Source organism: Platalea leucorodia (assembly GCF_965183815.1).
Source record: "Platalea leucorodia genome assembly, contig: HAP1_HAP1_SCAFFOLD_46, whole genome shotgun sequence".
Taxonomy (NCBI): Eukaryota; Metazoa; Chordata; class Aves; order Pelecaniformes; family Threskiornithidae; genus Platalea; species Platalea leucorodia.
The window spans coordinates 208,221-221,834 of NW_028121454.1; the positions used below are offsets into that span (position 1 = coordinate 208,221).

The following is a 13,614-nucleotide window of genomic DNA, read 5'->3' on the forward strand; positions in this document are numbered from 1 at the left end:
GAGCAGCCCTGACCCACGCAGCACCCCCTTGACAGCAGAAGGTCCTTCTCCTGCAGGAGTTGCTTCTTCCACCCACAGCTTCTCCCCGCACTGCCGTTGGGAGCTCCCCAGGCAGGCTGAGGGCTGACCCTGGCAGGAGACAAAGTCCCTGCCGCGGCACACAGCCCCCTTGGTTGCAGGGTCCCTGCTCTGAAGGACGGCCCTGGGCACCCCTGGCTGCACACCCACCTTCACACCCTCCAGCCATCCGCGGGTGAATGCAGCCGTCATGCCCTGTCCCTCTGACCGTGCAGCAGGGAAGCCCTGCAACAAAGCACGTCCTTTTTCTCTACACTGGAGAAACTGTGAGAGTCCTCCTGGCAGATCCCATAGGCTGTGGGATGTGCCAGCTTTAGGAGATCATTCCAGGAACCACAGCTGCATTGCCCTGCGGCCAGAGACTTACCTGTTAAGGGCTGTGAAGATTTTTCTCCAAGTGGGCTCTCCTCTGTCCTCCCACCCCACACTGCCTTTAACCTCTCTCACTTCCCTCGTCTCCCCTCGGTGCCTGCAGGCAGTGCCCTCAGCCCTGCTGCGCTTCGCAGAGGAGCTGCTCCTGGGCACAGCTGTCTCTCTGCAGGGCTGCCCACTTGCCAGGAGCTCCCTCCATCCCAGGAGCCCAGCCCAGCTCAGCAGCAGAGGCCCAGCCCAAGGCAGCACTTTCTCTGCCCCTCTGGGCTCCCTCCAGGTGTCCCTGGGGCTCCAGGGGAACCTGCTGTGAAACAGGCTGGAGCAATCACTCATGTTCCCTCCCTCAGCTGGGGAGAGACACTTCTTTCCAGAAGTGTAATTTCTCCTCTCAGAGTCAGTGTTACATCTAAATATCACCTTTTTTGGTGTTATTATTAGACAGGACACCCAGGCAGGGACAGGCAGGGATCTCCTTTACCCCTGCTGAGGGAAGGGATTCAGCTGAGTCATCTTGTCCATCATTCATTCATGTCCATCCATCATTCAGCTGGAGGCATCTCGTCCCTCATTTCTATTCCTAGCATTTGAAGGAGACTCAGCTCCCTCCCATGCCTGCCACAAACCTCCAGGAGGTGGGATTCCTCTTGCATTGTTCAGGTGTGCACAAAATAGGCACCTGCATGTGAGCTTCTCTTCTCAGCTCCTGTGCTGATCAATGGCGATGGAAGGCAGGAGTGAGGTGTTCAGATGCAAAACCCTGGTGACATCAGAGGTGCCAGAGGTGATGCAAGATAGATGCAGGTAACTGCAAGCTCTGATGCAGCAGTTCATAGAGACAGGGCGACATCTCAGGGATCATCTATGGGCCTGGTGGGAAATTCCTTTGACCAAGTGAAATGACAGCTGGTGCCCAAATACAGACCCAAAGAACCTTTTCCTACTCATGAGCTTCATGGCAGTTTTTAGAGGTATTCCTAGGAAGGATTGCAGTCGTGTACCATAGGGAGAGCTAGGTCTCTCTCTTTTCCATCAGCTGGATTTACTAGATCTCCACTGACTATAATGGCCTTTGTCCCACATTCATCCCCACATTGCCTAACAGAATTCAGGGAATCTACTCACTTTCATGTTCAAATCCAGGCCCGCAGAGCTCCATGAGGTGCCGGGCTGGCAGGGACCACACAGGACCTCCAGGAAAGCAATTCCCATTCAGGGCGGGTGTCACAGCTGCCCCAGACGGCATCGCAGAGAGTGGGATTTGCTGCCTGTGTGCAGTTGACTGATACAATCAGAGGCATCAATCATCAGATGCCATCAGAGAGGCAGGGTCTGTCCCTTCTCTAACCAGCAGCTGCAGGCATTGCACGGACATGAAGCACACCACATGGAGATCTTTACACACTCCCTTGATGATACAATGAATAAAAGGACCAATAATTTTTACAGTGTGCTTGCATACATTTTGTTTTCTAGGAGAACATCCTCCAAGCACAGCAATGGTCCATATCAAAGTGCAATTGACACTCGAAAAGGGATTCAAGGGCACCAGGATGAGCTTTTGGTACTTCAGGAACAGCTAAAGAAGAAACAGAGAGAATGTAGGACCATCAGAGTAGGTGTAGACAGATCTGAGATACTCTATGTCTTTGCCTCTGTTACCACCAGCAAGGTCTCCCAGGCCTTTGTGCTTTGAGGCAGGGCTCTGGAGGAGAACAACCAGCAGTGGCTGGGGATGAAGCCAGGGCTTACTTGAGCAAACTACACCCTTACCAGTGGGTGGGACCATAAGGGCTGCATCCAAGGGTGCTGAGAGAGTGTTTTTCACCAGGAGGCGCCGGTTCATCATAATTCCAGTAAGAAAGGCACTCGGACTCTGTGAACAGATATCTTTTAAGATGCTGTTCGTTAGAGCTAACGCAGTAAGGAGAGAATCCTGCAGATAATCTTAGGTAGCTTTAGATGATGGGAACCCCAGGCGGTGTTCTCTGTCCTCTGACCCCCCCACAGCATACCGTGCACACCCCACCCATAGAAGAGATTCCCCTGTTTCGGGAAACATCCATGAGCCTGGAGAATGCATGAACCTCTTGGAGTGAAGTCCCGTTACTGCAGGGGAAGTGGGAAGGTTCTGTGAGACACGTAGGAGTGCAGGGAGAGAGCGGGATGTGCGTGACAAAGAGTGTGTTACAGGCCAGAAGAGGACCTGAAAGAGCAAGGCGTGGTCATGCTAATGTGGAATAGTTCACGTTTTTATTTTAGGGCAGCAGAAGGAGGATGCGCAGTGCAGAGCTGGGATGTGGATCCCAATTGAGGACGCCAGCCAGTCTGGGACTGGGACATCTTAGATGACTGAGGACCATTAGCAGAGCTACTGGGCCCCCAATGTCCTCAGAAACTTGAGGTTTTCCTCGTCTTTCCACTTCTTTAGAGGCCTGCTCATTCTTTCAGAAACTTGGCACCCAAGGGCTCATTAACATGCAAAACACGCTAACAAGCCAAGTGTTGGTGCATTATTTTCCTTAAGTCCTCAAGTCTTCTGTGACTAATTTGAGATATTTCAGGAGTGTGGACAAGCAGAGAAGGCTTCCAGTAATAAATAACAATAAATTGGGATTTCTTCTTTTTCCAGTTTTCTTTCTTTCTCTGGTCACAGACCAAGCAATACCAGCTTTCCCCAATTTGTACTGACCCATAGCACCTCCTGATGAAGCCTGACTATGTAGGAAAGGTAAGATCATTTCTGTCAGACACCATGCAGGCCATCTTTGCCCCGTGTCCCGTCATCATTGTCAGTCCCCCTCACCCCCGCCTCCACCGGCCATTTCTCTCAGTGGCCACCTGGGATTTGCATCATGATTTCTCAAATCTTAGCTTTTTCCACTAAAGCCTGTAGCTGAACAATTCAGCTCATTTGCATTGATTCCCACCTGCTCTATCCACCCATGCAGACCATAATAGCCTACCATTGAATATTGTGGGGGAGGATGCTGAAAGCCTTGCTGACCTCCAGGTAGAAGGCAATCACTGCTCTCCCTTGTCCAGAAATCCTGTCCTTTCATCAGAAAAAGTAAAAAGGATGGGCAGGCAGAAGCTACCCTGGTGTCCTGGTTTCAGCTGGCATAGAGTTAATTTTCTTCTTAGAAAAAGAAGTAGAGTGCTGGTAGAGTGCTGTGGTTTGGGTTTAGGATGAGAACAATGTCGATAACACACTGATGTTTTGGTTCTTGCTAAGTAGTGCTTACACTGCTCAAGGACTTCTCAGCTTCCCCTGCTCTGCCAGGTGCACCAGAAGCTGGGAGGGGGCACAGCCAGGGGGGCTGACCCAGACTGGCCAAAGGGCTATTCCACACCATATGACGTCATGCTCAGTATATAAGCTGGGGGAAGAAGGAAGTGGGGGATGTTCGGTGTGATGGCGTTTGTCTTCCCAAGTAACCGTTATGCGTGATGGAACCCTGCTTTCCTGGGGATGGCTGAACTCCTGCTGGCCGATGGGAAGGAGTGAATGAATTCCTTGTTTGCTTCAATTGTGTGCGCGTGGCTTTTGCTTTACCTATTTAACTGTTCTATTTTATTTTACTTCAAATATTAAACTGTTCTTATGTCAGCCCCTGAGTTTTCTCCCTTTTACCCTTCCAATTCTCTCCCTCATCCCACTGGTGGAGGGGAGTGAGCAAGTGGCTGCGTGGTGCTTAGTTGCTATGTGGGATTAAACCACGACAGGGTCCCATAGAGACCCTCCATATATCTGAGCTGCCCTCACATCACACAGAAAATCCCCCTTCTCATCTCCCCTCTCAGTCTCTCCTCAAGACGCTATATCTCCAGCAACCACAAGAGCCATGGGAGCTGTCCTTCCCCACCTCACCTCTTATTCCCCTGATGTCACAGCTCCGTGATGGCACACGGGGCTCCTGCTCTCTGTGCCCCAGGCTGTGGGCTTTGGTGCCCGTTTGGGCTGCAGCACCTCAGATGTGGCACCAGGGCCAAGGGCAGACTTGTCACATGGAAACCAGGTCCCCAGAGGTGGGACCCCGTGTGTGGCAAGGCTTGGCTTCCCAGCAGAGGCATGCTGGAGTGGGTGGCAGGTGGTGCCATAATGATGGATGAGGTTCCCCCATGGAGAGCAAAAGCTGCAGTCCCCAAGGGCAGAGAGCAAGAGGCCTGGGCTGTGCAGGCCTGGCAGGAGAGGGCTTTGCTGTGCCAGGTGACTCTGCAGCACCGTGGGGCCTGTGCCAGAGGTGGAGCTGATCTGCAGGAAGGACAAGGTGCTGCTGAGAAAGTCCCTGGGGGAGGACAGCCTGTGATCCAGCCACACTGTGGATTTCATGCTGAGGGCTCACTGGTGACTGGAGGTGACCCTTGCCCTCCACTCAGCACTGGCGAGGCCCCATCTGGAGTGCTGTGTCCAGTGCTGGGCTCCTCACTACAATAAAGTTGTTGACCTACAAAAGCAAGTCCAGCAAAGGGCCATAAAGCTGTTTTAAGGGACTGCAGCATTTTTCATAGGAGGAAATGCTGAGAGATGTGGGACTGTTCAGTCTGGAGAAGAAAAGGATCTTGTTAATGTGTATAAATACCTGATGGGAGAGCATGAAGACCAGGGAGCCAAACACTTCTCAGTAGTTCCCAGTGACAAGACAAGGGGTGATGGACACAGCTAAAAACACATGAAATGCCATCTGAACCCAAGAAAGCACTTTTGGACTGTAAGGATGGTCCAACACTGTAATAGGTTTCCCAGAGAGGTTGTGGAGTCTCCATCCATGGAGATATTCCCAACCCAGCTAGACAAGGTGCTCAGCAACTTGCTCTAGCTGACCCTGCCTCGGCTGGAGGGTTGAACTAGATGATCTCGAGTGAGTTATTCCATCTTATTTTCTCCCTTTGTCCTGTTGAGGCAGGGGAGTGAGTGAGCAGCTGGGTGGGTGTCTGGCTGCTGGCCAAGGCTAACCCACTACAGAACCACCACATCAGGACTGCTGCATCCAGCATGGGGCTTCCTAGTACAAGAAAGACTTTGACAGATTGGAGCGAGTCCTGCAGAGGCCAGAAGGGTGGCTGGGACCTGGAGCACATTATGGACAAGGAGAGGCTGAGAGAGATGGTTTCTTGAGAAATTGTTCAGAACAAGACACAGGAGCAAGAACCCAGGCCAGTTGGTGGGATCTCAATCAATGGAGATATTCAGTATTTGTTGAGACAAGGCCATGAGCACTTGTTCAAGCTGGATCTGTCTGAGAAGCGGCTTGGCTGAGAGACCAGCTGTGGCAAGAGCTATGGGGCTTCTGTGTAATAAGTGTCAGCAAGAAACTGGTTCCCTTTTTCTTGATACTGGTGGTGGAGTTGGACATCGCTGAGCCCCGGAAGAGGATGGGGGTGGCCATGCAGGAAACGTCCCTTCTCCAGGCTGGGGTGTACGAACAGAGATGGACATGGCCGGTGTGTGGGACTGATCTGGGACAGTTTTCCCAAGGCAGCTTCCCCAGGATGTTCAGGGAACATGGCACAGACCTGGCCCCTCTCTTCTGCACCTTTGGAGCTGTGCTTCCTTCACCATGATGCCTGACTCTGCACTGTCAGCACCCTGCTGGGTGCCCCCACCCTGCACACTCACACAGCTTAGCTCTACACTGGGGTTTTCCTTTCTCAGGCATTTTCCCAGCCCAGCCCAGCCCCTCCCCAGCTCTCCCCACCTCCCCTGCCCCCTCCCCAGCCCAGCCCAGCAGAGCAGCCCAGCCTGGGCTGGCCCCACGGCAGTGCCCACCATAGGGTGCTGCAGAGCTCTGGGCACTCACCCCACAGCCCCAGCCCCTCTGAAGGGCACAGCAGCTCCTGGGGGGCAGAGTGGAGGGGGTTCAGGCTCCCCATGAACCCCAGGGCTGGTGCTGGCTCCAAGAGCATGAGGAAACAGAGGCCAGGCACTCTCTGGCTCTCCTGAATTCATATTGTAGGTGATGCCCAATCCTGACTGAATTTGCCCCTCCTCTGCTCCCACCAGCCCCACTCCCCAGGACGGCATGAGAGTCCTGAGGCTTCTCAGGCAGCTCCTGCACCTCTCCACTCTCCCTTCCTTCTGCCTGCTGCGCTCCTACTGACTCCCATGGCAGAGTCCTTCTTTTGCATACCTCAATTTAATCATAGAATCATAGAATCGTTAAGGTGGGAAAGGACCTCAGAGATCATCGAGTCCAACCTCATAACCCAACTGCCTGGTCCACCTCTAAGCTATGTCCCCAAGCACCACATCCACAGGATTTTTGAATACTTCCAGGGACCATGATTGGACCACTTCCCTGGGCAGTCTGTTCCAATGCCTACCCACTCTCTCTGGGAAGAAATTTTTCCTAGTATCTAATCTAAATCTCCCCTGGCACAACTTGAGCCCATTTCCTCTCGTCCTATCACTTGTTACCTGGGAGAAGAGACCGACCCCCACCTCGCTACAACCTCCTTTCAGGTAGTTGTAGAGAGCAATAAGGTCTCCCCTCAGCCTCCTCTTCTCCAGACTAAACAACCCCAGCTCCCTCAGCTGCTCCTCGTAAGACTTCTCCTCTAGACACTTCAACAGCTTCAATAGCTTCATGTTTTGCTTTTGGGGGAGTTCACATCTGAGGGCCTTTCACCTTCTGAGCCTCCATTCATTGCAACCCCAGGGCACGTGGGGAGTCCCCATCCTCTCCTCTCCTCACCCCTCCAGATTCATTTCCAGAGAGTCTGGTATATGCCATCACTCCTGTCATACATGAAGAAACCTGAGGAGAGAAAGGGAGCTCATGGACCATCTCCCCTGCGCCTGGACACCAAGAAGAGAGCTTTTAAATCCAGAATACTAGGTCCAGTGGAACCCAATAGTACCATGAGCTTAACTCCCAAAACACTGAGAACAAAAGGAGATCAGACTCTTCAAAAAAACAATTCCTTGGACATTTTCTTGGAAATACCTTTGGAGGAAGAGCGCAGCCTTCAGGCACTGGACCTGGGAGATTCTGTTTTATTGAAGAGCTGCTCTTGGGCATGACACATCTGACACAGAAAGACTCTGGGAAATGTGATGAGAAGGGAAGGCAGATTATTGTCAGTGAAACAGCGTCCGTTGGGCCAGATTCCAGAGGACATCCCTGAGCTCCTTGTTCCTCATGCTGTAGATGATGGGGTTCACTACTGGAGGCACCACAGTGTACAGCACTGCCACCACCAATTCAAGAACTGGGGAAGAGATGGAGGGGGACTTCAGATAGGCAAACATGCCAGTGCTGACAAACATGGAGACGACAACCACATGAGGGAGGCACGTGGAAAAGGCTTTGTGGCGTCCCTGCTCAGAGGGGATCCTCAGCACGGCCCTGAAGATCTGCACATAGCACACCACAATGAAAACAAAACACCCAAATGCTAAACAGACACTACCCATAAGGACCCCAATTTCCCTGAGGTAGGCATCTGAGCAGGAGAGCTTGAGGATCTGGGGGATTTCACAGAAGAACTGGTCCAGGACATTGCCGTGGCAGAGGGGTAGGGAAAATGTATTGGCAGTGTGCAAGAGAGCATAGAGAAACCCAGTGCCCCAGGCAGCTGCTGCCATGTGGACACAAGATCTGGTGCCCAGGAGGGTCCCGTAGTGCAGGGGTTTGCAGATGGCCATGTAGCGGTCGTAGGCCATGACGGTGAGAAGAAAATACTCTCCTCCAATGAAGAAGAGAAAGAAAAAGACCTGTGCAGAACATCCTATGTAGGAGATGGCCCTGGTGTCCCACAGGGCATTGGCCATGGACTTGGGAAGAGTGGTGGAGATTAAGCCCTGGTCGAGGAGGGAGAGGTTGAGGAGGAAGAAGTACATGGGGGTGTGGAGGCGGTGGTCGCAGGCTACAGCAGTGATGATGAGGCCGTTGCCCAGGAGGGCAGCCAGGTAGATGGCCAGGAAGAGCCAGAAGTGCAAGAGCTGCAGCTCCTGCGTGTGTGCGAATGCCAGGAGAAGGAACTGTGTGATGGAGCTGCCGTTGGACATCTGCTGCATCCAGGCATGGAAACTGCCAAAGGAGATAAAAGAGAAAAATTCAGAGAAGCTTCTCTGAGCCACGTTTCATTCATTCATTGTGAAATGCCTAAACGTGTTTTTATTTCATGGGGGGACTGTTATGCAAATCCAAGGCTGGTTTGTGCTGGCTGAGTGTGCTGTGCAGAGCCGTGCCCTCTCCCCAGGGGCTCCTGAAGGGTTAGCCCTGCTTTCCAGCAATGACCCATGGAGGTAGCAACAGCCCAGGGTGTTTGGAGGGAGGCTTCCTGGGGAGGAGTTCCCTGTGCTGAACTATAGGATAAAAGCTCAGAAGGACGCTTTCTTCCCCAGAGGAACGTGGGTGATGAGGTGCAGCAAATGTGTCCCGTTACACTGTGTTTTAGTACTCAGACACCCCCATCCCACTTGGGAAATGTTCTTGGAAAGGGTCTAATTCCCCCGCTGCCCCATTGGTCTCATTGTAAACCTCTGTCAGTGCTCCCATCCAGGAGGGCTGCTCTGTCCATCAGCCTGGTGCCCAGCTGCTCTGGGCTTGCACCGCTCTCAGCTGCAGGACGACTGCACCCAGAGGTTGCTCTGCAAAAGACACTGGCCTGTCCTGGGAGCAGAGGGGTGCTGTGCCAGGTGCAGAGTTCAAAACACCTCTCCTTTCCAGCACAGCTCTGCAGAGTGTGAGGAAGAGGACAGGGCAGGGATGCTGATTGGCATGGGCAGATCGGGTGCTCTCAGACATCTCCAAGGTCCTGCAGGAGAGCTGTGCCCTTCTGGAGGGATGCTGACAGCCCCGCAGGACTCCCTGTCCAGCAGAATCCGGTGTCTTAAGGTGCTGTCTGCTAAGGGAAGCAGTGTCTCATTGCCCAAGCACTGAGTGCAGTGCCTCGAGCCTGGCAAATGAAGAGAGGGCGTGGGCACCTTGGTCCCATGGAAACACCTCCAGGGCAGCGCCCTCCAGGTCAGGGCCAGAGCAGGCACGCCACACCCCCACCCCTTGCCCCACACCACCACCGTTCCTGCCAGGGACCCCACGAGCAGGAAGAAGAGCAGCACAAGCAGGTGGAGGACCAAAGCAGAACTCTGTCACTCTCCTCCTAAGGGAAGCAAGGAGAGGAGAGGCGGCCGGGCACTCAGGAAAGCCTTCTCCTTACCCAGCAGAGCACAGCACCTGCCAGTTAGCAAAAGCCCCGGGCAGTCGCTCGCAGCCCCTTTGCCCTGCAGAGGGAAGCGGCCACGTGTCAGGAGAGATGCCCCTCTGCTGTGCCAGAGCTCTGGCTGCACAGGAGGCAACTCCTGCCCTGGACCACACAGCCTTGAGGGCAGAGGCTGTGCTGGGTGAGAGACGAGAGCAGTGGTCTTGCGCAGAGGCAGGTGTCTGCATTGGAGGGGATGGCAGGGAGCTTCCCAACTTCTCCCTCCCATGCCATTTGGGGTTGGAGGTTCCTAGAGCTCTCTGCCCATGTCTCTGCTGCCTGGAGCTATCCCTGCCAGGAACTGTTGCTCTGCCCTCCAGTTTTTCCCTGTCAGGGATCACAGACCCCATCACCCACTCCTGTCTGCTCAGCTCTGACCTCAAGAAACCTCCCAGCTCCAGGCACTCTCTAGAGGTACTCCCCGCTTGCAGGCAGGAAGGAGCAGGTCAGAGAAACCCTGCTGAGGCCAGCAAAGGTGATGCTGGTGCTCTCTGGAGGGAGAGGAGTGGATGGAAGCAGTTGCCTTGCCTCCTACCAGACCTCCTGACCTCTCAGGGTGGCAGCTCGGGACTCTCAGGCTCCCTCTCCAAACGCAGCAGCGCCTTTTCCCCTTTGTCCTGAAACAGCTGGAAACTGAAAGCACAGCCTCAGGAAAGCTCTTTAGCTGTAAGGGATCCCCTGCCTTGCTCTTCCTCTGCAAAAGCCCCCTCTGAAATGCCCTGGGCAGCTCTGGCTGCACCCCCTGCCTTCACCCCTTCCCCCTGGTCTAACATGAGCCCCTGGGCTGGGAGGCCTCCTCACAGACCCTGCAGGCTGGAGCCTATGAACGCTTTCGGAGACCCTTCCCGCAAGGGCAGCTGCATTGCCCTGCACCAAGAGACTCACCGTGTCAAGGGCTGCAAAGGTTTCTTCCCTTGCAGCTCTCCTCTCTCCTCCCACTCCAGCCTGCCTTTAATCGCGCCCTGCCCTACTCCTTTGCCCAGAGCCCTGCTGCGCTTGGCAGAGGAGTTGCTCCTTGGCAGAGCTGTCTCTCTGCACTGCTGCCTGCTTACCAGGAGCTCCCTCCACCCCAGGAGCCTGTCTCGGCCCCGGAGGAGGGGACCTGCCCAAGACGTCACTGTCTCTGCCCCCCACCCCACTCGGCGCTCCCTCCAGGTGTCCCTGGGGCTCTCCAGGAACCTGCTTGGGAAGAGACTGAAGGAATCACCGCTGTTGCCTCTCTCACCTCTGCAGAGATGTTTCTTTGCAGCAGTCCCTTTCTCCTCTCAGAGACACAGTCACCCTTCCTTGGCCCATTATGAGACGTGCCTAACCTCTGTTTCCTCGTGCCCTTGGGGCCAGCACCAGCCATGGCGCTGATGCACAGCCTGAACCCCCCACTGTGCCCCCCAGTGGCTGCTGTGCCCTTCAGAGGGACTGGGGCTGTGGGGTGAGTGCCCAGAGCTCTGCAGCACCCTGCGGTGGGCACTGCCGTGGGACCAGCCCAGACTGGGCTGCTCTGCTGGGCTGGGGAGGGGGCAGGGGAGGTGGGGAGAGCTGGGGAGGGGCTGGGCTGGGCTGGGAAGTGCCCGGGAATAGGAAAGCAGCAGTGTAGAGGTAATCTTTGTGAGTGTGCGGGGGGAGGGGGCACCCAGCAGGGTGCTCACAGCGCAGAGTCAGGCATCATGGTGAAGGATGAAGGAAGTATGGCACCAAAGGTGCAGAAGAGAGTGGTCAGTCTGTGCCATGTTCCCTGGACACCCTGAGGAATCTTTCCTGGGAAAACTGTCCCAGATCAGTCCCGCATGGTGGTCATTTCCATCTCTGTTTGTATATCCCAGCTCTAAGAAGGGACCTTTGCTGCATGGTAAACTCTGTCCTCCTCCAGGGCACTGTGATACCCAACTCCACCGCCATTATTAATACAAAGGGAACCAGTTTCCTACTGACACTTACTACACACAAGCCCCATAGCTCTTGTCACAGCTGGTCTCTCTCATGATTTTTCAAGAATCCAGCTCTCTCAGCCTCTCCTTGTGCATAATGTGCTCCAGGTCCCAGCCACCCTTCTGGCCTCCGCAGGACTCGCTTCAGTCTGGCAGAGTCTTTCTTGTGCTGGGAAGCCCCATGCTGAATGCAGCAGTCCTGATGTGGTGGTTCTGTAGCGGGTTAACCTTGGCCAGCAGCCAGACACCCACCCAACTGCTCACTCACTCCCCTGCCTCAGCAGGACAAAGGGAGAAAATAAGATGGAATAACTCATGGGTCAAGATAAAGTAAAGGAGAACAGTTACCGAATACCATCATGGGCAACAACCTTTTGACTTGGGGAAGATCAAATTCATTTGTTGCCAATTATAAAAAGATTTGGATTGTGAGAAACAATGACAAAAATATGAAAGATCTTTCCCCTCACACTTTCCCCCAGGCTCACATTGCTCCATTGTTCCTACTTCTTCTACCTACCTCAACACCACGAGGAGCAGGGGAGATGGTGAAGACGTGGTTAACAGTCACTGCAGAACATCTCTGCTGCTCCTTCCTCCTCACACTTCTCCCATGCTCCAGCGTGGGTCCTCTCCATGGGATCCCACTGTATTTGCAGTCAAGGCTAGGTGTTGTTCCTTTCTTTCTCTCTTACTTTTCTCCTTCATACTCACAGAATCATGGAAATGTTCAGATTGGAAGGGACCTCTGGAGATCCTGTAGTTCAACCCCCCAGTCGAGGCAGGGTCAGCTAGAGCAGGTATCTCAGCACCTTGTCTATCTGGGTTGGGAATATCTCCATGGATGGAGACTCCACAACCTCTCTGGGAAACCTATCACAGTGTTGGACCATCCTTACAGTCCAAAAGTGCTTTCTTGGGTTCAGATGGCATTTCATGTGTTTTTAGCTGTGTCCATCACCCCTTGTCTTGTCACTGGGAACTACTGAGAAGTGTTTGGCTCCCTGGTCTTCATGCTCTCCCATCAGGTATTTATACACATTAACAAGATCCCTCTGAGCCTTTTCTTCTCCAGACTGAACAGTCCCACATCTCTCAGCATTTCCTCCTATGACAGATGCTGCAGTCCCTTAAAACAGCTTTATGGGCCTTTGCTGGACTTGCTTTTGTAGGTCAACAACTTTATTGTAGTGAGGAACCCAGCACTGGACACAGCACTCCAGATGGGGCCTCGCCAGTGCTGAGTGGAGGGGAAGGGTCACCTCCCTCCATCTGCCAGCAAGGCTTTTCCTAATGCAGCCCAGGAGGTTGTTGGCCTTTGCCGCAAGGGTGCAATTCACATCCTGCTCAGCTGCTTCTCCCCTGGGATGCCAAGGTCCTTCTCTGCAGAGCTGCTTTCTGTCCAGTCAGCCCTCAGCATGATGTCCACAGTGTGGCTGGATCACAGGCTGCCCTCCCCCAGGGACTTTCTCAGCAGCACCTTGTCCTTCTTGCAGCTCAGCTCCACCTCTGGCACAGGCCCCACGGTGCTGCAGAGTCACCTGGCACAGCAAAGCCCTCTCCTGCCAGGCCTGCACGGCCCAGGCCTCTTGCTCTCTGCCCTTGGGGACTGCAGCTTTTGCTCTCGGGGGGGGAACCTCATCCATCATTATGGCACCACCTGCCACCCACTCCAGCATGCCTCTGCTGGGACGCCAAGCCTTGCCACACACGGGCTCCCATCTCTGGGGACCAGGTTTCCATGTGACAAGTCTGCCCTTGGCCCTGGTGCCACATCTGAGGTGCTGCAGCCCAAATGGGCACCAAAGCCCACAGCCTGGGGCACAGAGAGCAGGAGCCCCGTGTGCCATCACAGAGCTGTGACATCAGGGGAATAAGAGGTGAGGTGGGGAAGGACAGCTCCCATGGCTTTTGTGGTTGCTGGAGATACAGCGTCTTGAGGAGAGACTGAGAGGGGAGATGAGAAGTGGGATTTTCTGTGTGATGCGAGGGCAGCTCAGATGGGACCCTGTCGTGGTTTAATCCCACATAGCAA

General features: G+C 54.1%; 1 protein-coding gene across 1 annotated transcript; it reads right to left on the reverse strand.

The window, feature by feature from the left end:
- Window positions 1-7,528: 7,528 nt before the first annotated feature.
- Window positions 7,529-8,458, reverse strand: LOC309603275 (olfactory receptor 14A16-like; the record flags this gene model as incomplete). Its single annotated transcript, XM_082338160.1, has 1 exon — window positions 7,529-8,458. The coding sequence occupies one exon, from the start codon at window positions 8,456-8,458 to the stop codon at window positions 7,529-7,531; it is 930 nt and encodes a 309-aa protein (XP_082194286.1).
- Between the last annotated feature and the right edge of the window lie 5,156 nt (window positions 8,459-13,614).